This window comes from Typopeltis vanoorti, chromosome 4, assembly GCF_054136105.1.
Source record: "Typopeltis vanoorti isolate ZY-2024b chromosome 4, IOZ_Tvanoo_1.0, whole genome shotgun sequence".
In the NCBI taxonomy this organism is placed as follows: domain Eukaryota; kingdom Metazoa; phylum Arthropoda; class Arachnida; order Uropygi; family Thelyphonidae; genus Typopeltis; species Typopeltis vanoorti.
Genome location: NC_143552.1, coordinates 160,897,337 through 160,923,356, shown reverse-complemented (window position 1 = coordinate 160,923,356; position 26,020 = coordinate 160,897,337). Strand labels below are relative to the sequence as shown.

The window sequence follows — 26,020 nt, the reverse complement described above, 5'->3', positions numbered from 1 at the left end:
GTAGGGAAATACCTCTGTAATTCTCACATTCAGTTTTATTTCCCTTTTTATATATAGGTACTATTAGAGCTCTACTCCAATCATCAGGAATTCGTCCCTCTGTCCAGGCTTTCTGAACTATGCAGTGCAGCCACTGTAAGACTCTTATACCACCATACTTCAGCATTTCTGGTTGAATATCATCTACTCCTGCTGCCCTTACACATTTTAAGCCTTTGATGGCTTTTTCTACTTCAATTAAGTATATGTATTCCCGACTGTATGCCTTTTGAGTGTTTTTTTTACCACTGTGCTATTAATGCTTGTTTCATTTAGCAATTTCTCGAAGTAATTACTCCCTACTTCAAGGATATCTTTTTCTCCCGTTTTCATGTACCTTTATCATCTCTAACTCCTTTTACAGTACTCTTTCCTCCATTTCTAAGCTTCTTTAACAACCTCCAAAATATTTTGCCACCTTCTTGATATTTATTTTCTACGGTCTTGTCAAAGTCCTCCCATGACTTTTGTTTAGCTAGTTTTACACAGTGTTTAGCTTTCTTACATTTGTGTCTGTATTCTCTAAGAGCACAAGCTGACTTATTTGCCAGGAACTTTTGATATGATTTATTCTTTTCCTTCACTGCCTCTTTAACTTCCTGTGTCCACCATGGAGTTCTGATATTTCTATCCTTGCAGACAACCACACCACATGCCTCTCTGGAATCAATCAGGTTTTCTTCAAGGCTTGCCACTGAATCTCCAAGCTCTGGTTCTCATTCTCAAACTCTTTCATTTTTTCTTCAATAATATTTGTGTATTTTAGTCTGCAGTTCACATCTGAGAGCTGCTCAAGACTAAATAGTGATCACTTCCAATTTCAAATCGTCTGTACACTTTGGTGTCCTGCACAAGGGAGAAAACATCACTCTCAACAATAACATAGTCAATGAGACTTTTCTTATTTCTTGCCTCTTCTCTCCATGTGAATTTGTGCATACTTTTATGTTGGAACATGGTGTTAGTAATAACCAGTCCATGTCCTGAGCAGAAATCCAACAAATATTTGCCATTATTATTAGCTTTGCTCTTTTCTCCAAATTTTCCCAATATATTTTTGTATATCTGACAATCATTCCCTACTCTGCTATTTAGAATCCCAAGAAGGCCCAACTTTTCCTTTTTCATTGTGACAGTTTCTTTCTCTAAATCCTCAAAAAATTTCCTGACTTCTACCTTAGTAGAACCTTCTGTGGGGCCATAGGCACAAATAAGTCTCATTGTCCAGTTCCCCATTCTGATATTTGCCCACATCACTCTACTTGAGACTGCCTGCCATCCAAGAAGATTAGCCATGTATTTAGTGTTGAATACAATGGCTACTCCTTTTTCTTGATTGTCATTGCCTGAACATAACATTTTGTATTTATTGCTCAGAAAGATCTCACCAGTTTTTGACTTTTTTGTTTCAGTCACCCCTATTATGTCGATCTGGTACTTATCTAATTCCTCAGCTAGCTCCATTTCTTTGCCATTCAGGCAGCTTCTTATGTTGATAGTACTGATCTTTAAGTCTGGTGATGTTGAGTTGGGGTGTGTTTTCAGATTTGTTCCAGTAGCTGACTTTTCGCTGTTCGCCCTGGTTCCCTGGTGAAAACAACGAGGGGGAGGCTTGTTTAACCGGGCGACGCCCCAGCCAGCATGAAATTTTGTCATGTTGTACCATCATTTTTTAATTTGGTTTAAGCCAATAAGAATTACAATTTGGTCGGCTAAATCCCAAATTTCGTTCAGAATCCAGGTAGATATCCAAAACAGGGTGCACAATGAGAAGGTGGGGATTGGACATTAGGTCAGAAGCCCTGGTCGGTTCTCCGCATTCCTTTAAAGGCTATGTGGAGGCCTCCTCTCAGTTATACAGCTTTGACTAAAAAATGATATTTGGACAACAGGAGTTACTGAACTGTTACCATAGACAGAATTCAACTGGATAATGTGGAACACTTCACATAATCTTAGATGACGCATGACTTGGACTCTAAAAAAGAGATAAAAATTAGAATAAACCAAAGCAAGAACTATTTTAAAAGCCATGGACAAAATATGGAAGAGCCAAGCTACAAAGATGCAAACTAAACTGTGCATTGTAGAAACCTGTATCTTCAGCAGCATGCTCTATGGATGTGAGGCCTGAGAGAATCTGAAAGGAGGATATTAGCATTTGAGCGGAGTGCTATAGAAAGATCTTGAGAATAAGCTGGATCCAAAAAATGAACAATGAGGAAATCTACAGACAAATACAACCAAACGAAAACCTGATCCAGAAAATAATCAAAAGGAAACTACGTCTCTTTGTCCATATATGTAGAATGAACGATGAGTGGAAAATAAAATTGCTGCTGTTTGGGATGAATGAAGGAAACAAGAAAAAAGGAAGCGATGACATTGTCAAATGGTGCGGAAACTCTATACACAAACTGAGTCATCTTGCACAAAATAGAATGCAATGGAAGAATCATCAAGATGGCATAAGACACCTACAGGCATCGGACCCATTGTTGTTGTTGATGATAATGATGATTCTAATGATCCCATCGTAAATCAATATTTTAGTTTTTAATTAAAATTTTGATTTGTTTTTAACTAATTTTACTCTTTGTTTATAGTGAAATTATACAATGTACAAATTGTAACATAAAATTATTGTGCATTGCAATAACGAAAAATGAGTATACTATGCATAAAAATGAAAATTTTTTCAAATGAAATTACTACAAGATACTAACCAATTGCCTGTGTTGGATTCTGAATATTTAGAGATTTAAGTAATTATTATTTGTTTCAGAATCCAACATGATCTTCCATCACAAAGGCTAGACTTGTAAATATTATTTAATGTAAACAACTTATTTTACAATTTAATATTCATATAACTACCTTTAATTTTATCTAATTTTTAATTATTTAATCAAAGATATATGTATTAATAATGAAAAGACTGTATTAAATATTATTAAGCTATTTTAATATTATAAGAACTTGTATTTGATAATTTAACTGTGCATTAATTGAAATGTAAATATTCTCTATTTATTCCTATTTGTAGAAGTTTAACCTTATGCAATAAGTCAATTTTATTATATATTGTTTGGTTGTCATGGACACGTATGTAAGTAAGCAAGTGCGAGTTTGGAACAGAACGTGAGGAGAAGGTTTATTGAAAAGAGTTTTAGTAAAAAGAGATCACGAGAACAATTTAGGTGGGAAGAATGGATATAAAAAGGAAGAACGCTGAAAATATAGGTAGAGAGAGAAAGGAGAGGATTGACATTCGGTTGGAATCAGAGTAATCAGCATTCGGGGAATCAGAGTGCGATATTAGAGAGTCGGCAAGTCACTCAAGCAGCTAATTAAGTCTACTAGTCGAGAAGCAGTTAGCTAATAAATTGTAGAATAACAATTATAGCTACGGAAAACAGCTGAGAGACTATTAAACAGACTAGCGATACTTGAGTTGAGATATAATTTCAGCGCCGACCTTTCAAGGACATATGGAACCTTGAAGCAAATCACGAAGTTACTAGAAAATAGTAGAGGCTGTAAAGGTGAAGTTTACCGTTGGCAGTGTTTAGAATTACAGTGCCTAAAGAATTATTTGAATGCAGGAGGAATGAACAACTGTGCATATAAAACCTCAAGTTAAGAATTATTGTGTGTTGCCTTAATTCATGAGTGATTAGTAGTACTTCATGCAAGAACATTTGTTTATGTGTATAGTGACCGATGATTAATTCAGTTATTGCTTAAAAGATTTATTTTAATGAGTGCCGTATACTGCTCAAGGTGTTTACAGTTATAAAAAATGTTTGTGTGTAAGTTTATGAAGAAAGAAGTTTATCGGTAAGATTATTCCAACCATTAATATTCCTTTGCAGAGAAGTGTGCGACTTTCATCCTAGAATTTCCTTATACTAACAGTAATTATTGCAGAAATTAGCTGAAGGGTAAATTTAAAAGTGTTTGTTTGTGAAGAAGTGTTACTGCAATTTTTGTCGTATTTGGAGCTTAAGGAACTGTAAGAAGACTGTATTATAGAGATGACAGATTTACCATGGCCTGAGTTTGTATGATTGAATTTATTAGAGAAGTTAAAATGTAAAATTTGTGATTCTAAAATTAAATGTTTGTTTTTGTTAATCAAAAGTTGTATTTTGCCTGAATCTCTTTTACTGCGCCATTCATAAAATATTCGAACCAAAGCGGGTAAGTTAAATATACTCGGCCAGTATATATAATAACAACATATTAAGGAGAGATAGTTGAGAGTTGGTTTTTCTTTATTTTCTTAAACTAATTCAGATATAAAGTGGTGCAGTCTTTAAATATAAATTTTCTTTATATTTGAATTAGAAATCAACTTGCAACTTATCAACTAGTTAAGAACATCGTAATGACTATATATCAGATCCAAAGTATAGATTGAGAAGAAGTAGGATCCAACAAAATATTTTGTTGGATCCTACTTCTTCTCAATCTATACTTTGGATCCAACACGATTACTATTATGATGTTCTTAACTAATTGATAAGTTGTAAGTTGATTTCTAATTCAAATATAAAGAAAATTTATATTTAAAGACTGCACCACTTTATATCTGAATTAGTTCAAGAATTGAAGATAAACCAACTCTCAAGTACTTCCTTTATATGTTGTTATTATATATACTGGCCGAGAATATTTAACTTACTTAATTTACCCTTACCCGCTTTGGTTCGAATATTTTATGAATGATGCAGTAAAAGAGATTCAGGCAAAATACAACTTTTGATTAACAAAAACAAACATTTAATTTTAAAATCACAAATTTTACACTTTAATTGAAATCAGTAATTAAGATATCACAAACATTTTAGCTTCTCTGATAAGTACAATCATACAAACTCAGACAATGGTAAATCTGTTATCTCTAGTACAGTCTTCTCACAGTTTCTTAAGTTCCAAAATACAATAAAATCGCAGTAACACCTCTTCACAAACAAACACTTTTAATTTTACACTTCAGCTAATTCTCCGCAATAGTTACTGTTAGTATAAGGAAATTCTAGGATGAAACTCACACACGTCTCTGTATAGGAATATTAAAGGTTGGAATAATCTTACCGATAATCTTTTTTCTTCATCTACTTATATGTAAACACTTTAAACAGTAAACGGTATTCATTAAAATAAATCTTCTAAGCAATAACTGAATTAATCATCGGTCACAATACACATAAACAAACGTTCTTGCATGAAGTACTACTGATCACTCCTGAATTAAGGCAACACACAATAATTCTTAACTTGAGGTTTTATATGCACAGTTATTCATTCCTCCTGCATTCAATTAATTCTTTAGGCACTATAATTCTAAACACAGCTATCGGTAAACTTCAACTTTACAGCCTCTACTATTCTCTAGTTACTCGATGCTATGCTTCAAGATTCTGTGTGTCCTTGAAGGTCGGCCCTGAAATTAAATCTCAACTCAAGTATCGCTAGTCTATTTATAGTCACTCAGCTGTTTTCCGTAGCTATAACTGTTATTCTACAACTTATTAGCTAACTGTTTCTCGACTAGTAGACTTAAATGAGCTGCTTGAGTGACTTGCCAACTCTCTAATATCGCATTCTGATTCCCCGAATGCTGAATACTCCGATTCCAACCGAATGCCAATCTCTCTCTCTCTCTCTTTTTTTCCTCTCTAATCTATCTCTCTCTATTCTCTATATTTTCAGCGTTCTTCCTTTTTATATCCATTCTTCCCGCCTATATTGTTCTCGTGATCTCTTTTTACTAAAACTCTTTTCAATAAACCTTCTCCTTACGTTCTGTTCCAAACTTGCGCTCGCTCTCTTACATACGTCTCCATGACAACAAAACAAAACATAATAAAATTGAGCTATTGCATAATGTTAAGCTTCTACAAATAGGAATAAATAAAGAATATTTACATTTCAATTAATGCACAGTTAAATTATCAAATACAATTTCTTATAATATTAATATAGTAATGAATAAAATAGCTTAATAATATTTAATACAGTCTTTTTATTATTAATACATATATCTTGATTAATTAATTAAATATTAGATAAAATTAAAGGTAGTTATATGAATGTTAAATTATAAACAAGTGATTTACATTAATTAATTACAAGTCTAGCCTTTGTGATGGAAGACCATGTTGGATTCTGAACCAAATAATAATTACTCTAATCTCTACATAATCAGAATCCAATACCTGCCTTGCAGCAGCATGCCAAGCTAATATTATTGAATGGCAGATGAAGTGGTCATTATTCGACTTAATGACCCTATGTCATCATCATCATCATCATCATCGTCAAAAAGTCTTGGTATGTATCTTTTGGGGAGGGGGATGTACAGGATATTATGGCAGTACTACATGAAAAAGTACATTTTATATCATTGCCACTTTCAATTGAATAATTTTCCTCCAAATCAATCTACTATCTGTCTTTAATATCATCAGATCTTATATTTCTGTCTTCTGACCTACTTTTTACTGTATCAATCCACCTACATCCTGGTCTTCCTCTGGGTCTTTTCCTGCCAACCTAGCAAAGAACACGTGCTAATATTTAAGTGACCATACCAACTGAGATTAGCTCTGATAACTGCCAATGATGCTGTCTATTCACTCCCTTAATCTTTTTTAGAACTCTCATATCTGTGTTCCAGTCTCTGATCAAATGTTTTATTTCTAACCGAGCTCTCAGATCCATAAGTTAAAATTGGTTTGAACACCGTCAAGTATACAGGTAGTTTAGTGTTATGACTAATTTCTCTCTTATCCCACATAAATTTATTCTATTGGCTGTCAGCAAATGAAATGGGATAGCAGTTCCTTTAATTAATTAGGTACGAATAGTCATAAGTTGAGGAGAGTCTGTATTTCAATGCTTGCTTGCTATTCTATGTTCTTATTCCAATTACTTTAACAGTTTTTTTTAATATTTTTTTATCGTTAGCAATGCCCCAGTTACTATTATGTAAAATAATGGATTAAAATATTCAATTTTTCTTCTATGTTGTTAATAAACTGATAAAATTCTTTATATTAAAGTTAATTTGTCATCTAGAACATATAACTGGTCCATCACAAAACATAGGTGAGCAACTGTGGATTTTTTGATACATTAACTTATCAATTAGTGTGAAAAAAAAAATTACACTACTTGGGCAATAATGATCATAGCGGTGCAATGTTTCAACTATTATGCAGTTGTTGAATCACTGTGCCCTAATGCTAAAATTATATGTAAAAAAAAAAAAAAAAAAAAAAGTGGAGGAATCATTACTTTTTTCACAATGGTAAAAGATCAGCTTATAGTGTGTAACAGACCCTTAACTATGCTAAATGGAAAATACTGCACCCTGACAACTGTTAATAAACTGATAAAATTCTTTATATTAAAGTTAACTTGTCATCTAGAACATATAACTGGTCCATCACAAAACATAGGTGAGCAACTGTGGATTTTTTGATACATTAACTTATCAATTAGTGTGAAAAAAAATTACACTACTTGGGCAATAATGATCATAGCAGTGCAATATTTCAACTATTATGCAGTTGTTGAATCACTGTGCCCTAATGCTAAAATTATATGCAAAAAAAAAAAAAAAAAAGTGGAGGAATCATTACTTTTTTCACAATGGTAAAAGATCAGCTTATAGTGTGTAACAGACCCTTAACTATGCTAAATGGAAAATACTGCACCCTGACAACTGAAACAATATGCTGTATTGATCCAATAAATACAGTTTCTTGAGATTTTCCACAAAGTAGTGTTAACATATCTTTTATTTAACTGTAGTGAACTCATTTTATGTGTATACATTTTTATGATGATTATACCAAAAAAAAAAAAAAAGAAACTTACAGAATGTTAGTATTGTGGGTAGATCTCACAGTTCTAGATTGCTGTTTTATAAATCAAATATAGTTGTGTTTAAGTCAGTCACTTAATAACAGTTAAAGACTTTTAACACAACAACCATGCTGAAATGACTTACATCTGTCTGCTACACAGCAGAAATACATATACATTAAGTTAATTTTGCTACTTCCATCTATGTTTAATGATATTAAATTAAAGCTGTCTGCTTTCAAATCAAGAGCTGCTGTTCGAGTGATGTATATTCATTGCAACACCATTAGGTGTGCCTCTGACAGGCACAAAATCTTATGGATTATTGTTCAATAAATGATATGATAAATAACAGATCTGGAAACAAAATACACTTACCTACTTTCTTTCTTGTTTGGCACATCTCTATCATAGACTCTTGCCATCCAAGGAAATAGTGTAACTCCCCTATATCCAAAAACTCGGTGCAAAAAGAGCTACAAGAATATGAACATATTTGAGTATTTCTAAAAAGCAGTTTCCACAAAAGAACTAGAGCATTTTAAATGCAAATCTTTATAAAGAAAGAAAATATAAAAATTAAATTAAACCTCCATAGTGCCCCTTTATTTCCTAAAAGAGAAGCTCTTTCATAAAAGAACGTAGACAGAATTCTTTTAATCCTAACTTTTTTTTTTGGAAATGAACAGGACCAATTTATACTTTCATTATTGCCAAGCTGAGTGCATTTCACTGGTCACTATCCCTAATCTCAATTAGTATTTATTTTCATTCATATTTCTCCTGCACACACAAAAGGCAGAAGAGCCTATGACAAATAGGCTCTTCTACCTATTGAATCTCCCTCAATGAGTCTCCGGACTCCATGAAGATGCCGTAAATAATAACAATAATAAACAGATGCCATGTGTAGACATGATCAGGAACAGTAATTTGTTGACATTCTTCTTTAACTGTAGGAGATTGTAGTCCTTTGGAAATGCTTCATGGAGGAAACTGTTCCACAGAATTTAGTTGAAAGAGATGAAAGATGACTGAGATTAGTAGGTTCAGTGAGTATGCAGTTCGACTGTAAAGGGATGTTGAGTGGTTGTAGCATGAGTTCCTGTAGATATGGCAGAAATGGAAGGCATAATGGATGCTAGTTCTGCTGAACAATGGCCATGGAAATATTTGAAGAAGACACAATGTAGAAACTGATCCTCTATGGGAAAGTGGCTGAAGAACATCTGTAAGAGAGGTGTCATTTATCAACAGGACTGCCCTTTTCTGAACTTCAAAAATTTTTCAGGAGGTCTTAAGTGCATTAACCCATACATGAGACCAGTATTCCAATGTTGGTCAGATTTGAAATTAATACTTAGAAACTCTCTGGAAGAGAAGTACTATCTTGAGCAGAAAAGGGTGTCAAGTTTTTTTTGGAAGTAATGATGATGATAAGGAAGTGACATGATTGTTCCAGGAAAGGTTTGGAGTAACAGTCAGTCTGAGAAGAGAGAGAGATCTGGTGTTGACTGCTGAGCTGAGCATTATAAAAAGTAAGTGGAGAAGATCCGAGGTCTTATTTTATGGCAAAACAAGAAAAACTGCATTTTGAAAGCATTGAAGTTGACAAGGTATATTTATATGCTCTCATGCATGTTCTAATCATTTTGCTGAGTTGCAGGATTAAAAACTCAAGTTTCTTTCCAGGAGGAAAAAACCTATTTACCTGTAACAAAGTGATAATTAACTCTAGAGTCAGCTGGAAAAAAGGCCCATAAAAAGTTTCTCTAATCAAAGACAAGAAGAACTGAACCTGCAAGTGTTTTTTCTTTAGAAAAAGACTTGAAACTTCCAAGACCTAATATCACAGAAGTTGCCTAAGGAGACACATGCAAATATGTTTAAAAATCAAACTGCTGATAGTTATTCGCTTACTCAAAAAAGTTCAGCATGCATGCGTGTGCGCACGCACACACACGCCATTCTAACCAGCAAATATGAAGATGGTGGCAGTTTTTGGCAAAAGGCTAAGTGTGTTTTATGATTTATCAGAATTTAGATGGACTATCAGGCTAACATGCCTATTGATGATAAATGTATCAAGTAGTGGTACTGCATATTCATCCAAGAACAGTCAATTTAAAGAATCTAGCAATGCTGAGAAATCTAGGTCTATAGCATCCAAAAACATCCAAAAAAAAACTTGACATATGTTTATGATACAAATATTTGTGAAGTCAAAAGATGTCAACTATCCATGCACATTTGGAGATGGGAATTTCAGACTCCATTATTCACAAGGAGATTAAAAAAATTGGTTCATGGTCTATGAGTTGTTGAATGTTTAGTCATCAGTGAAATTAAAAGTGGGTTCATACTGAACCACTTTTTTCATTTTCTTCATGTCAGCCATGTGCTCTAATATCTCGAAAAACTCCTTCGATTCTACCTTAGAACCTTCTTCTGTGGGACCATAGGCACAAATTTCATTGTTCATTTCCTTATTTTGAAGTTTGCCCATATAATGTAAACGTATGTTATTTTTTTGCCTATATAATAACTTTATTCTTTATATCTTTATTCGAATGCGGTTTTTCTCTCTTAACCTGTCTCATTTACTCTGTTGCGTACCGTTTGTCCACCTTCCGTATTTATTAGCCGTATGCCAATGAACACTGAAAATTTATTTGTAAGACTGCGCCATCAGTACATCAAATATTCGGCATAAGACTCAATAAAATTTCCGGTAGATCTCTCTCTCTCTCTCACGAGTTAAACTTCCCTCAACAAAGTTTACATAAACAGTCGTGGTTTGTAAGTAACTAAACTGTGCTTTTATTGCCTTAATTGTTTCCCACTCACAAGTCAGATTTATTAAGGAACACTGCAGTTGTAAAATAAAGGATCAGGCAGCACTCTTTTAACAAATAATTAAAACACATTTATTTACATTAAATTGAAATATACATGAATCAAGACAAGACTGCTTTCTCTACCCATCTATAAAATCTTTAGCATAAGATTAAAACCCTTTCACTTCAACACTAAATAATCTCTTTAACTCAAAAACTTATTTCACTCTCTGCTTACAAATTCAACTTATTAAACTTCTAGTTTACTCGCAAAGAGGTTAGCTAATTCTCTGTTAAGTTATTTTTATAGATTTTGTATCAACTTCTAACATGCCAATTGACTCTCTTCTGAACACTTCTAATCACTAATAAATTAACTCTTAACAGTACATATACAATATATCTCCTAGATTATAAGAGAAAATATACAAAAGGATGCGACTTACAGGGGCTCTGTATCACACATTCAGTCGAGTCTTTTACTAAAGTCTTTATGGCTTTTCTTTCATCTCGAGTCATAGGCTTCCTTCAGTGGTATCGCGTCGGGATGTTAGTGGGCTTATGGACTGCAATCTGAGGTACCCGAATAGCACATATAAAAGGTTTCAGCATACGGGCAAATTCTCATCTGGATCCTTACTTTGGGAACTTCTAACTGCCGATGCCAATGACTGTAATTGCCGCCAACTGGCTCTTTTCGGTAACAGCACTTCGCCTTTTCTCTCTTGGCACTTGGATCTCGGCTCTCCTCTGTGTAACTGGGGAGCTTGCCTTTCCTCGTTCTTTGCCACCACTGCTCTGATTCCGACTCCGCATATAGTCTCAGCTTGCTTCCGCTCTGTTCCAACTGCCTCTAGTTCAGACCTCTTGATGACTCTCTCTTGACGTCTGGAAGCCCCTTATGCTCTGCTCAGTCTCTTTTTATTTTGCGATCTTGGGGCCTTGCACTAAGGGTAGTAATCCCAAAGAATTCGGCATGACTCTTTCATCATCTTTTTAGTTTAACCTGCTCTTTGTTCTCCTCCTCCATGCATTCTGTTTGATTGTATTTTGTCGAGCGCAGAAACTTGTCTCTAAAACTAGCAGATCTCTTTGATACTTTGCTTCTCCTTTCGGGCCACGGAAACTTCTCTAAACTTAGCGGCACTCTTAGATACTACCTTTAAAGGTGTTAGCGCAGAGCTTGTAAGCAACTCCTTATATACAAAACTAGTAAACAACTTTTCCTGTGCTCTTACACATAATTATATACAAAGTTCCCCAATGGCAAAGCATTGTCTTTGTTTTCGACGTCAAAACAGTAAATACATTCACTTCCCACAGGGTTAACTACATCAATATTTTGCAAAATATACATCGAAACTGAAAATAGGAGAAAAAGATATCCTTGAAGTATAGAGTAATTACTTTGAAAAACTGCTAAATAAAACAAGCAGTGATGACAGCACAGTGATAAAAAACACTGACCAGGCATGCAGTCAGGATTACATATCCATACTTGAAGTAGAAAAAGCCATCAAAGGCTTGAAATGTGGAAAGGCAGCAGGAGTAGATGATATTCGACCAGAAATGCTGAAGTATGGTGGTATAAGAGTCTTACAGTGGCTGCACTTCATAGTTCAGAAAGCCTGGACAGAGGGACGAATTCCCGATGATTGGAGTAGAGCTCTCATAGTACCCATATATAAAAAGGGAAATAAAACTGAATGTGAGAATTACAGAGGTATTTCCCTACTGAGTGTTCCTGGCAAGATCAATGCAAGTATACTTGAGAAACGGTTGAGAAGAATTGTGGAAGAAAAGCTTGGTGAAGAACAAGCTGGATTCAGGCCAAATAGAGGCTGTCAGGATCAGATCTTCACTTTACGACAAATAGTCGAGAAAGCATGGGAATATAACAAAGATCTGTATTTAAGTTTTGTCGATTTGGAAAAGGCATATGACAAGGTGCCAAGAGAGAAGCTATTCAATACGCTGCAGTTATATGGTGTCAATGGGGCATTATATCAAGCAATACTTAGTCTTTATTTGAGTTGTAAGTCAGCAGTTAGAATTGAAGGAAGTACAGGAAGATGGTTTAATGTTAAATCTGGTGTGAGACAAGGATGTACATTATCCCCTCTGTTATTCATTATCTATATCGATCACATTATGAAGGAAAGTGGTATTAACATGATATCAAAAGTGGAGATGTTAATGTCAGCTCTTTGCTTTATGCGGATGATGTTATACTTCTAAATAAATCCGCTACGAGTCTGCAAGTTTCTCTGACTAAATTGAATAGCTGTTGTAATAGATATGGTATGAGTATTATGGAGGGATGTGGACATAAGAAACAGATGGAAAATATACTTTGAGGGACTTCTGAATGAGGAAAATGCAAGGACTCACAGAGGAGATGGGCAGCCTTCTGAGGGGATGGTGCAGAACATCAGTAGAATGGAAGTGACGGAGGACATGAAGAGGATGAGGAATGGAAAAGCGGTGGGCCCCGACAGAATTCCAGTGGAGGCATGGAAGGCACTGGGGGAAGAGGGAATTGACCTGCTGTGGGACCTGTTCATGAAAGTTTGCCAACAGGAAAATATACCCGAGGAATGGAGGGAGAGTACTCTTGTTCCCATCTACAAGGGTAAAGGGGATGCACAAGACTGTAAAAATTACAGAGGAATAAAGTTGATGTCCCACACAATGAAGATCCTAGAAAGGGTTCTTGATGGTAGATTGAGGGAGGAGGTGGAGATTGCAAAGGAACAATTTGGCTTCATGTCTGGAAGATCAACAACAGATGCTATCTTTGGGTTACGACAGATGATGGAAAAATATTGAGAGAAACAAAGGGAGCTACATCTGGTATTTATTGATCTGGAGAAAGCATACGATAGAGTGCCAAGGCAAGAAGTCTGGAGGTGTCTGAGGGAGAAGAAGGTGCCGGAGAAATATGTCAGGTTGGTGCAGGAAATGTACAGAAATGTGAAGACAAGTGTTCGGACCTGTTTGGGACAGACAAAGTTTTCAAGTAACAGTTGGCTTGCATCAAGGGTCAGCATTAAGTCCGTTTCTGTTTAATATTGTGATGGAGGTGGTAACAGAGGAGGTGAGAGAAGATGCACCTTGGACAATGTTGTATGCAGATGACATCTTGCTGTGTGTAGATTCAAGAGAAGAAGCGGAAACTAAACTGGAAAGATGGAGAAAAGTACTGGAAGAGAGAGGTATGAGACTGAGCAGAAGTAAGACAGAGTATATGTGTTGCGCAGTGGGCGGTGGCCAGGAGACAGACCTGGAGCTGGAAGGAAATGTCATCAGGAAGGTGAGAGACTTTAGATACTTAGGTTCGACAGTGGAAGAAGATGGAGGAGGTGAGAAGGAAGTGGGATGCAGGATACAAGCAGGTTGGAGGAACTGGAGGGAGATGGCTGGAGTGTTATGTGATAAGAGGGTGCCGATCAATCTGAAAGGCAAAATTTATAGGACAGTAGTGAGGCCAGCTATGACATATGCTATAGAAACTGTGGCCCTGAGGAAAAATAACATTAGCAGGATGGAAGTAGCAGAGATGAGAATGCTTAGGTGGATGTGCGGTGTGACCAGAAAGGATCATCTGAGAAATGACTATGTCAGGGGAACAGTGAAAGTTACGAACTTAGGAGCGAAAATACAGGAGGCAAGGTTGAGATGGTTTGGTCATGTGATGAGGAGGGAGGACGAATATGTGGGAAGAAGGGTCATGCAGATGGATGTGCAAGGAAGGCGGAAGCGTGGGCGGCCAAAGAAGAGATGGAGGGAGCTGGTAGAAGAGGACTTGAAGATGAAGAACTTGGATGTGGTGACAGCCCAAGACAGGAAGGTGTGGAGGAGACTCATAATAAACAGTGACCCCACTTAAGTGGGAGAAGCTGCAGAAGAAGAAGAAGAATAGATATGGTATGAAGGTCAGCAATAAAAAGACAAAGACAATGAAAATAGGCAGAATCATTGAAAATGTCAACTGTGTTGTGAATGGAGAACCTGTGGAACAAGTAAAACATTTTAGCTACTTAGGCACAATTTTTACTGAAAATGGTAAATTAAATATAGAAATAGACAACAGAATCAGCAAACCTGGTATGGTGGGAAGTCAATTGAATAAATTCATATGGAATAAGAAAGAAATTAGTCGGAACACTAAATTAGCTGTATACAAGACAGTGTTCAAACCAGTTTTAATTTTAATAATTTTAATTTTAACAATAACTCTACTTGACCAAAGACTAGAGACCGCAGATATGAGAGTCCTGAGAAAGATTAGAGGCGTGAACAGATGGCATCAATGGCAATATCATATTAAAAATGAGGATATTAGGAAAGAACTTGACATTGCCAGCATCCAGGAATGCGTTAGCAGAGCTAATCTCAGGTGGTATGGTCACTTAAATAGAATGGGAAAGGAGAGATTAGCAAAACAAGTGTTCTCTGCCAGGTTGGCAGGAAACGACCCAGAGGAAGACCAAGATATAGGTGAATTGATACGGTACAAAGTGCCTTAGACGATAGAAATATAAGATCTGATAATGTTGGAGTCTTGACAAGTAACAGACTGATTTGGAGGAAAATTGTAGATAGGAAGTTAGTAATGATGTAATTTTTTCATGTAGTACTGTCATATCCTGTACACCCCTTGTGGGTACATGGCAGGAATTTGATGATGATGATACATCGAAACAAACAAGGTTATGTACAGTTCTCATGGGACTTGACCTATGTAAAAAAATCGATGTAAAGCGCTTTGATATTTTTAAGCTACATCGAGTTTTTACAATAACTCTACTTGAAACTGCCTTCCAGTCAAGTTTATCTTCCTGTTTAGCATCGAATATTATTGCTACTCCTTCCTTCCCTTGATCTTTATTGCCCGAATATATCCTTCACTTGTTATTTATAAGATCTCACCTGTTTTTGTCTTCGTTCTTTGAATAATGCCAATTATATCCATGTGGTAATTTTCCAGCTGTTCTGCAAACTTAATTTCCTTTCCATTAATACTCCTTATATTGATAGTTCCTTTCTTCAACATCAGAAGAACTGAAGATGGGAACCATTTATTTACAGGAAACCAACTTGGTTTCCTGTAAACAGAATCGTTCACTTCATCCTTTAATCCCTCGATTATATGGCAGAACCAGAGCAAGTGCTCTGGTTCTGCACATGAAATATATTCATGCCTGAGTTACTTGTACATAGAAGCTAATGACTTCAAGTCACTTGCCTTAGTATGAATCCCATAATGCAAAGAACACACCCTTTTGGGTGTGTAAAATGCTATGCATAATGGGAAGAGTGACTACCCAGACTGCATTCGTCCTTTATTGGTTACATCAAGTATATAATTTCTTGGTATCTTTAATGTATAGTAGAACCAAGGTAAAAAAACTTCCAATATCTTTCTCTCATCCAGAGATTTTTATTAATAAAGTTTGGCACATTTTGGCTACCTGTATATGAGATATATATATAACTTCTACATTACTTCAATCTTGATATTCTCTCAGGTCTGGCTCCCACTGATGAGACCTCAATAAAATTCTGCTATTTAAGCAATATAGCGTCAAAAATCCATAAAATATTGCAGACTAATCACACATGTGTGGACCTCCTGTACTACCTTGGTTTTCATCTTACCCTGTTTGGAGTAAATGATTATAAAGGTCCAAAAGCTGAGATTGTGCCTGAATACTACAACACTCTGTGCTTAACACTAAGTTTGCTAGAATACGGGCATTGACATTCTTTCCATTAAAAAAGTAAAATTTGGTATAAAGAAATCTTTAATCTCTTTTGCTGCAGACTTCCACAGTTGGGTACTGACAACAACACTGTTTTATAACTTATTGAACTTCAAAGAATACCCTAACAGGAAGGATCTTGCTTGGAGAATTGCATATGGCCATCTTCCTATCAATACTATCAAATGGAGGTACTTAAACATCGGAGATCCAATCTGTGACATCTGTTATCGATTGGAAACAGTAGAACATGCATTCTACAGCTGCCCTCTTGCCCTGCGTATTTGGAATAGATTATATAACTTGGGCATTCTGCTACAACAGAACAGGTTATTTTTTTATAGTACCCACCAACTGTCAGCAATGTGAAAAAGAATTTTGATTTTTATGATTAATGAATTAAAATACCATTTATGGAAGGCTAGAAAGAAACATGGATTTGAAAACTAGCAATATGACGACATCCAAATGCTTTATAATATTGTATTGTGAAAATTTTATTGTTCAGTCAGATTTTTGTATTTAGAAAGTAACATTCTAAGAAATATCAAATTTTTGACTAGATGGTGTAGACCACTCACATTATGCAATATTCACCAGGGGGAGATAAAATTCTGTCTAATGTGATCTTATAGTCAATTGCAGAGATGACTGGAAAGCAATTCCAGGAAAAGAAGGCAAACTCAAGAGGGGTTAACTCAGATAAGGCTAACCACCTGGGTATCAGTCATCTCTTTGGTTTCAATTGGTCTGTTGGTTGTTCATTTATATGAAATTGGTGAAAAAAGAAAACTGATAGCCTTTGGCTATGTGATGATATAAAAGAGCTGAGGCCTTTTCTCTATCTCACATACTATCTATCTGTCTTTTCTTTCTCCTAATACTATCAGGCTCTTTTGTATCCCTATACTATGCTAGGCCTATGATGAGCACCCCTTTACTTTGTCACCTCACTAAAGGTCGAAACCAGTCTGGGTAGCGGCCCTTCCCATTATGCATAGCATTTTACACATCCAATGTGCTTTGCATTATGGGATTCATACAAAGGCAAGTGACGTGAAGTCATTAGCCTCTATATACAAACAGCTCAGATATAAATATATTTCATGTCCAAAGCATTGTTTTGCTTCTTTGGGTAAAGGATTAAAACCAAGTATATAATTTCTTGGTATCTTTAATGCTCTATGCCCTTACTGAACAGGATGTTAGAGTTTTGGTTTCAAGCTAATTGGGTGATATGCAGAATATTTCCGCTAAAATACTTTGGTACATTTGTTGAAAAACAAAAGTTAGAATAATTATCTGGGCTTTTGGGTAGAATAGAGAGATGAAAGCCTTCCTTCCAGTAACAATTATTTAAGCAGGTATTTGGATAAGAAAAACAAAAAAGCAGTTTGCCCAAGGAAATGAGAGATAGAAATCACACAGGTTGAACATCTAATATAGCTGAAAGTGACCAGATGTAGGGCATGTTGCAGAAGACTAGGATAAGATTATGGTCCAAATTACTAAGAGGAGAGATGACATCTACAGTGAATTTATTAGAACTGGTTGAGAAGAGTTCACAGATGTTGGACAATGAAGAGAATTACTGAGTATTATAGCAGGCAGGTCGATATTTGTGAAAGATTGTTACTAATGGCAAATATCTCAGTATCTCTGCCAACTTGAACACTGAAACTGAAGAAAGGAAGCCATTCTGAGTTGTGAACATTGAAGTCTCCAAGAAAGATGACCTCAGACTATAAGTTCAGATGATTGTAACTGGTAATGACAATTTAAATTCATGTTAAGAGCACAAATGTTGGTAGAAATTTGATGATGAATGATAGATATTAGGAAAGCATTTGCCATTGTTAGTAGAGCTTGTAAAAATAATCATATTAAAAATTCTGAATATTTTTACGTATTAATTTTGCTTGTTAGTTTTTGTTTTCATATACGCAGTGTCTGCACTTGTGATGTGCTCGTTATGAAAATATTATGTTAGAAGTAATATGTAAAGAAGTAAAAATATTGAAGTACTTACTTAATTGATTATTTGTATTATTTATAAGAAAGTTTGTTGTATTTTTAAATGTTGAATTTTGTGTTTATGAAAGACTTTCTTCAGTGCTGGTGGATACAGCGAGTCAGCCATATTTTTACAATGCGTAGTTTCTGACGTTGTTGAAGTGCGCATGCTCCCGGAGTGAACTTGATGTTTGATTGACAGCTGACAAGAAAAGCGTTGCGTATCCAAGTTACAGTGGTAAACAAGAGAGCGTTCGGAAAGTTTTAGAACACTGGCCGAGGAATATTCAAGTTGGGAGGAACTTGATTTTTTGTGTGCGGCAGTCAGAAGGAAATTTCATATTGTATTCCGAAAAAGGAATAGTGGAAATAATATGTTTCAAGAAGGAATAAGTAAAGAAAAGGGAATCTTGAAACTAAGTTTTTATAAACTGGCCGAGGAATATTCAAGTTGGGAGGAACTTGATTTTTTGTGTGTGGCAGTTAAAAGGAAATTTCATATGTATTCCGAAAAAGGAATAGTGGAAATAATATGTTTCAAGAAGGAATAAGTACAGAAGAAAAAGGAAATCTTCAAACTAAGTTTTTATAAACTGGCCAAGATATATTCAAGTAGGAAGGAACTTGATTTTGTTTTGTGTGAGGCAGTAAAAAAGAATTTTAAAGGGATCCTAAAATTGAAGTACAGAACCTTGTAACTTCTGGAAAGAGCCTTAACAGGAAGAGAAAAAGACTATGAACATTTTTTTGTGATTTGTGAAAGAAAAAGTGTTTTGTCTTAAGAGTAAGTTTGTATTTTTTAAATAAGGCCTTGGATCCATATAATCTGTAATTGTAGTTATGTATTTTTACTAGAAGTGTATATATGTTGTTTTAAGTTTTATTAAATGTGTTTATTTTGTACTTGGTATTGAGTCAATGATTAGTTGGATTCTGAAAGAGTGAGCTAAAGTCATTGCACCAATTGGAGTGAACTCTTTGTGCAAATATAATAACATATAGGGACACTCGGAGTCAAAAATAAAAATAATTGTTAGTAAATGAAATATTATTTATAATACACATTATAAATAATAATGGCGCAGGCAGCCTATATAGGATAATTCATGAAATATTAACAATGGCGCAGCCGACAGAGATAATTCATTAAATATTAACAAGCTAATCTCAGGTGATATGGTCATTTAAATAGAATGGGAGAGGGAAGATTAGCAAAACAAATCTTCTTTGCCAATTTTTCAGGAAAAAGACCAAGAGAAAGGCCAAGATATAGATGGTTTGATACAGTAAAAAGTGACTTAAAAGACAGAAATATAAGATCTGATAACATTGGGATCTTGACAGATAATAGATTAATTTGGAGGAAAATTGTTGATCATAAATTAGTAATGGTGTGATTTTTTCATGTACTCCTATCATAATTATACTCTGTATGTTCTCTGAAGATCCATATCAGGAATTTGGTGATTTATTAATTTTAACTCTTTAGCCTAGCTGTTACAAAAGGGACTGCTCCATTGTCAAAAATAGCTTAGATTTTCCTTTCCAACTTTAAATAATTTTAGGAGCATTGTGACTTTTCAGAAATTTTTCAGTTTCAATATTTGAAGTTCTTTAAAAAAATTTGGGTGACACATTTTGATTTTGGTTTAAGCTGGGTACTTTTTAGTAATTTTAGTAATTATGGCAAAGATATAAAATAAAAATGCCAGTATTCTTTATGTTCAGCTGAAGATATTTAATATGAAACTGATAACATCTGACTATTATGATAAAGTGTATTACTCTGTCACACTGCATATATTGCACTGATGAGCAGATCAACCCAAGATTTCATAATAGGCTGGATATAATACAGATATATTCATAAGATGAATATAAACAGGGTCACCAAGCATAAATAACTGGGAGATCACATTACCTTTAAGGAATGTGCAGAACCAATGGGGGGGGGGGTTCTGACATAATGTCCAATCTTCACCTTCACATGCCAAAAATTTATAAATCGAGTTGCTGACGTGCCAGGCAGTTTTTAATAGGGGAAAAATTAATAGAAAATTAATTTAACAAATATAAAAGTACGTTTAAATTAGTTATCAATCACTCGACTAATAAAATCTTGTAGCATACAAGGTGTGGCTATTAAATAACGAGACTGGTTGCAAAAATGTGGTTTATTATTACAATTGTACAACTTAATTGTTATCCCCTTCAACATACTCTCCCTCTTCTATCTATACACCATTGCATATGGATTTCCCATTGTTTGAAGCAGTGCTGCAAGTCATCAGGTATTATCTGCTTCAGTAGCACTGCCGTTTTCTCATCCACTGACTGAAGTCCACTGTCCCCTGTCATCCACTGACTGAAAATGGGTGCCCTTCAATGTGGATTTCAACTTTGGAGAAAGGTAAAAAGTTGCATGGAGCTAAGTCCGGCAAGTACAGTGGATGGTCCAACACTGGAATCTTCTTATCAGCTGGATACTGCTTTACAGACAGTGCACTGTGAGCTGGAGCGTTGTCCTGATGAAGAATCCAAGCGTTGTTCTTCCACAGATGAGGTCTCTTCTTGTTTACTCGTACTCTCAGCTTGGCCAGAACCACAAGGCAATAATGTTGGTTAATGAGTGAGGAAGAAGAGACCCGATCTGTGGAAGAACAACACTTGGATTCTCCATCAGGATAACTTCTAGACAAAGTTATAAGTTTAGATGCAGACACCATAGAAAAGCTAAAAACTTATTTTGAAAGAACACCTATGTTCTATGGTTTACCAAAGATCCATAAAAAAGACACTCCATTCCATCCAATTGTAGACTGTACTGATTCGCCTATGTATTGCATAGCCAAATTTTTAGCAAACCTACTGAAATCACATATTGGCAAGTCCTGTTCATTTATAAAAAATTCTTTGGATTTCATAGACAAATTGAAATATGTTTCCATACAACCCACTGATCTTATGGTGAGCTTCAATATAGAATCCTTATTTACAAACATACCTCTCAAGGAGACATTGCAGCTTTCTGAAACATTCCCACAAGATATTCTTCTTATTATTATTTGACACCTCCAGGGAGTCCAAGACTCATCGAGGGAGGGCACCTGCTCTACAACTCTGTCTCCACTACTCAACCCACCAACTGACCGCAACTACACCAACGCCATCTACTGTCAATACCACCACTAGTATTTCCACAGACCAAAAGAAACATTATGCCGGCCAACCAGGCCGGCATAATATAATAAAACTATCCAAATTTGTGATGCATTCTGGATACTTTGTTTGTCAAAACAAATTCTACAACCAAGTGGAAGGAACTGCCATGGGAAGTCCACTGTCCCTTGCTCTAGCTAACTTTTATTTAGAGCATCCAGAAGACATTCTTTTTTTACCCATACACCCTCAACCTTCATTTTGGGTTAGGTATATTGACAACATTTTTGCAGTGTGTCTCACAATAAAGAAACTTTGCCAACATGTTTAGCTATTAAAAATACTTGACATTCTCATATCAAATTCACTATGGAAATTGAAAAAGACAAAACAAATTATCTTTTCTAGATGTTCTTCTCATCCGCTCACCATCAGGTGATTTGATTACACCGGTTAATCGAAAGCCCAATTTCACTGAACGCCACGTTCTTCAACAATCTGAGCACCATCCTTCTCAAAAGACAGAAATCATAAAGTCTTTAATTCAACATGCTAAGATTAATTGTTAGACTCCTCATCACTTACAGGAAGAACTCTCAAATAGCAAACAATATATGAAATTAAATGGCTTCTCAGAAAGGACTACACAACATCCGTTTGACTCTTACAAACCAAACCTAAACAACAAGGAAATGGTATGTCGAATTCCAATCCCATACAATGCAGGTGTTTCAGAACTGATTTCCAGAATTTTGAAGAAATATGATTTTAATATTTACTATTAAAACCAAGAATGATATTTTATGAAGTTATGAAGTCATAAAATCTCAAGAAACTAACAAGATGCTGTATCTATTGGATGATCTGTAGAGCATGACATTTAATTTTTATATAGGGTGTTCGGGATAAATTTGACAGTTTCGTAAGGAAAAAGAAAATCTTCTTTGTATCTATTAAATTTAATGAATTGACAAAAAAACATTACAGGCAGAGTTAATTACAATACTATCAACAAGATTTACTCAAAATAACCACCATTAGCATCGATCACAGCTTCAATTCTGCTTCGGAACCTCGAACAAGCTGATGCTACAGTCTCCCTGGGAAGGGCCGCAAAAACTGTTTTAATTTTATCCATTAACTGGGCTTTTGTATTACTGGAAGTGCGATTGGTGTCTTTTTCAACTGCGCCCCATACAAAATAATCCATGGGGTTAAGGTCTGGGGAGTTTGGAGGCCAAACATTTGGACTGGTGAAGTCGTAGAAATTTTCAGACAACCATTTTTGACTTTTCCCAGAGGTGTGGCAAGGGGCCAAATCCTGCTGCCATACATACGGCCTACCATTGGCTACCCTTGTTATCCAGGGCTTGACTACAGTTAGCAACTCCACGAACAAAGCCCGAATTCCAATGCCAGGGTTCTTCAACACCTGTTCCTGCAGATTTGCGAGGAATTCTGCTGTACGAACGCAATCAGATCGTCTGCTAGGGATCTTTCTTCTTGCTACATCCTCGTAGTCACCATTGCAAGTCACTAGTTCATGCCTGATTGTTTTTACTGTATTTAGGGAGCATTGGGCAGCAGTCGTAATATCCTTATTTTGATGGCGGGCACGAATCATCATGATACAAGTTATTCTCTTTCATGATTCAGGTGGGTTCCAGCTATCCATCCTTTCTGACATCTTGTATATGAATGAAGAAGGGTCCAAACTTTTAAATGAAGAGAAGTGTGTGTTAATACATGTAACTTACGGAAAAATATAATTAATTATAAATATGTCAAATTTATCCCGAACACCCTGTATATATACATATATATACATACACACAGTTATGATTAACCTTTTCCTCAGTTTGAACATAATGTTACTGGAAATATAACATCACGTGGCTCATTCTATTTCAAATGAATCCATTATTTGCTTTCTACCTTGTATCAACTTTTTTGATTTTGATGTTGAAAGTTTATTTTTCACTTGGTTAGAGTATAATAAAATTAGTTTAATCCTTTTTCCAAGTGTGAGCAAACAAAGTTTGCGCCTGAAAGTATCTTCAGGACTGGGGTAAGGTGGTACAACACTAGAGCAACTCGTTGCAAAGGTGGAGCTAGCTACCAACACTCCAATCTTAGTATCTCCTATAATGCAAAACACATTTCCTTGTGGATATGTATAATGTTATGCATTAAGGGAAGGACCACTACCCAGACTAGTTTCGACCTTTATTGAGGTCTCTTCAGTGGGAGCCAGGCCCAAGTGGAGATACCAGGCAGAAGCATTAGCAGGTCATCTCTACCTATAGGAGTTGCCAAATGGTGTGCCACCCTTTTTTTTTTAATAAATTACTCTGGATTTAGAGAAAGATGTTGAAAGTTTATTTTTCACTTGGTTAGAGTATAATAAAATTAGTTTTTATATTTATACTCTAACCAAGTGAAAAATAAACTTTGAACGTCTTTCTCTAAATCCAGAGTAATTTATTAAAAGAGGGTTGCACACCATTTGGCAACTCCTATAGGCAGAGATGACCTGCTAATGCTTCTGCCTGGTATCTCCACTTGGGCCTGGCTCCCACTGAAGAGACCTCAATAAAGGTCGAAACTAGTCTGGGTAGCTGCCCTTCCCTTAATGCATAACATTATACATATCCACAAGGAAATGTGTTTTGCATTATAGGAGATACTAAGATAGTAGTGTTGGTAGCTTGCTCCACCTTTGCAACGAGTTGCCCTGGTGTTGTACCACCTTACCCCAGTCCTGAAGATACTTTCAGGCGCAAACTTTGTTTGCTCACACTTGGAAAAAGGATTAAACTAATTTTATTATACTTGTATCAACTGTTTGTTGCCACTGAAGATAGTCTGTAATTTTCAAACTAAAATATATAGCCTTATAATCAAATAAATTATTACCTTTATGTTGTGTTTACGTGTAAATAATTCAAATAACTATGACACAAGTTTCTCTTAAAGAAAGCTGTCCTCTTATCCAGGCTAATATTTTATAAACCAAACCCATATTCTCTAATTTATGCAAGTCTTCCATGCTGCATTTTGTCAGCCTTAGCAAAATCCAAAAGTATTAAGGTGTATCTATTCCCCTTGTCTCACTCAATGGTAACATTATTACAGAATGTGAGCAACTTGCTAAAACATGACCTTCCCTTAGTAAATCCATGCTGTTCATTGCAAAGTAGAGATTCTTTGTCAACCCATTTCTGAATAAGAACTCTAACCAACTTTTCCAAAATCTTCACCACCATTCCAAACATACTAATAGGTCTAGAGTTGGATACATTAGATTTTGCACCATCCTTGTGCAATCGGATTACTATACATTTATTCTATCCCTGTGGAATCTTCCTTGTTCTAAGGCTCAAATTATATAGCCTGGTCAAAGGAATAGCCAGTTCAGTTGAACACTCTTTTAGCATACTTGCTGATACCCAATCAGTCCCAATTGCTGAATTCTTATTCAGTTTGTGCAACAGCTCTAGTATCTCCTCCTCCTCATACACCTGAGTTTCTTCATTCAGTGAAGAGGTAGCAGTGAGTGCAATGCTGCATACATCAGGTTGATAGCTTTTAGCAAAATGGCTACTCATTAGAAGAATAATCATTTCTGCATCTGTCACATGATCTGCATTCAGTACAGCTATTCTTTCATATTCATTCTTTCTTTACTTGCAGCATAATGATAAAATTTTTTTTGAGTTGTCTTTAGCTTGCAGAGCCAGCTTCTTTTCCTACTCAGACTTAGCTTTCTGTACAACAGCTGTGACTCTTCTGGCTTGCTGCTTATAATTTTCATAGTAGACATCACCCTTATTGCACACAGTATTACTTCCACATCCATTTGATTACTACCCTATTTATTCTTTGACCTCTCCAGACAGATTCTGATATTGCATCATTTAAGTATTTTTTAAGCGCTTCCACTGCAGTGTTAATATCCTTCCCATCTATCAACTGATACCATGGTGCAGAAACCAGCATGCTCCTGATTTGGTTCATAATTTCCTGCTTTGTAGTTCACCATGTAACGTTTTCTGAGTGGAAAATTCATAAACTTAGCCAACTCCCAAGTGAGTACTGCATGGTCACTGTCATCAACCAGAGGCAGAATAGTCACATCTTCAACTGAAATCCCCATCTGACACTATTTCAAATCTAACACTCTATGACTTTGAGTTCCTTCTGTCACATGATGATTGAGAAAGTTTTTTTTCTTGCAACAACTCAATAAATTCAGTTTCATTCTTCTCATGAGATTTTACTAAAACACAATCAATGTTTGGATAATTCAAGTCTCCCATTATGATTACT

The 26,020-nt window shown here is 35.5% G+C and overlaps 1 protein-coding gene across 1 annotated transcript in view; it reads right to left on the bottom strand.

The window, feature by feature from the left end:
- POLDIP2 (DNA polymerase delta interacting protein 2) overlaps positions 1-26,020 on the bottom strand; it is a 196,475-nt gene that overhangs the window by 110,867 nt on the left and 59,588 nt on the right. The window contains exon 3 of the mRNA XM_090392189.1: positions 8,296-8,393. Coding sequence (XP_090248315.1) covers positions 8,296-8,393 — 98 coding nt within the window. The remainder of the gene's footprint in view (positions 1-8,295; positions 8,394-26,020) is intronic.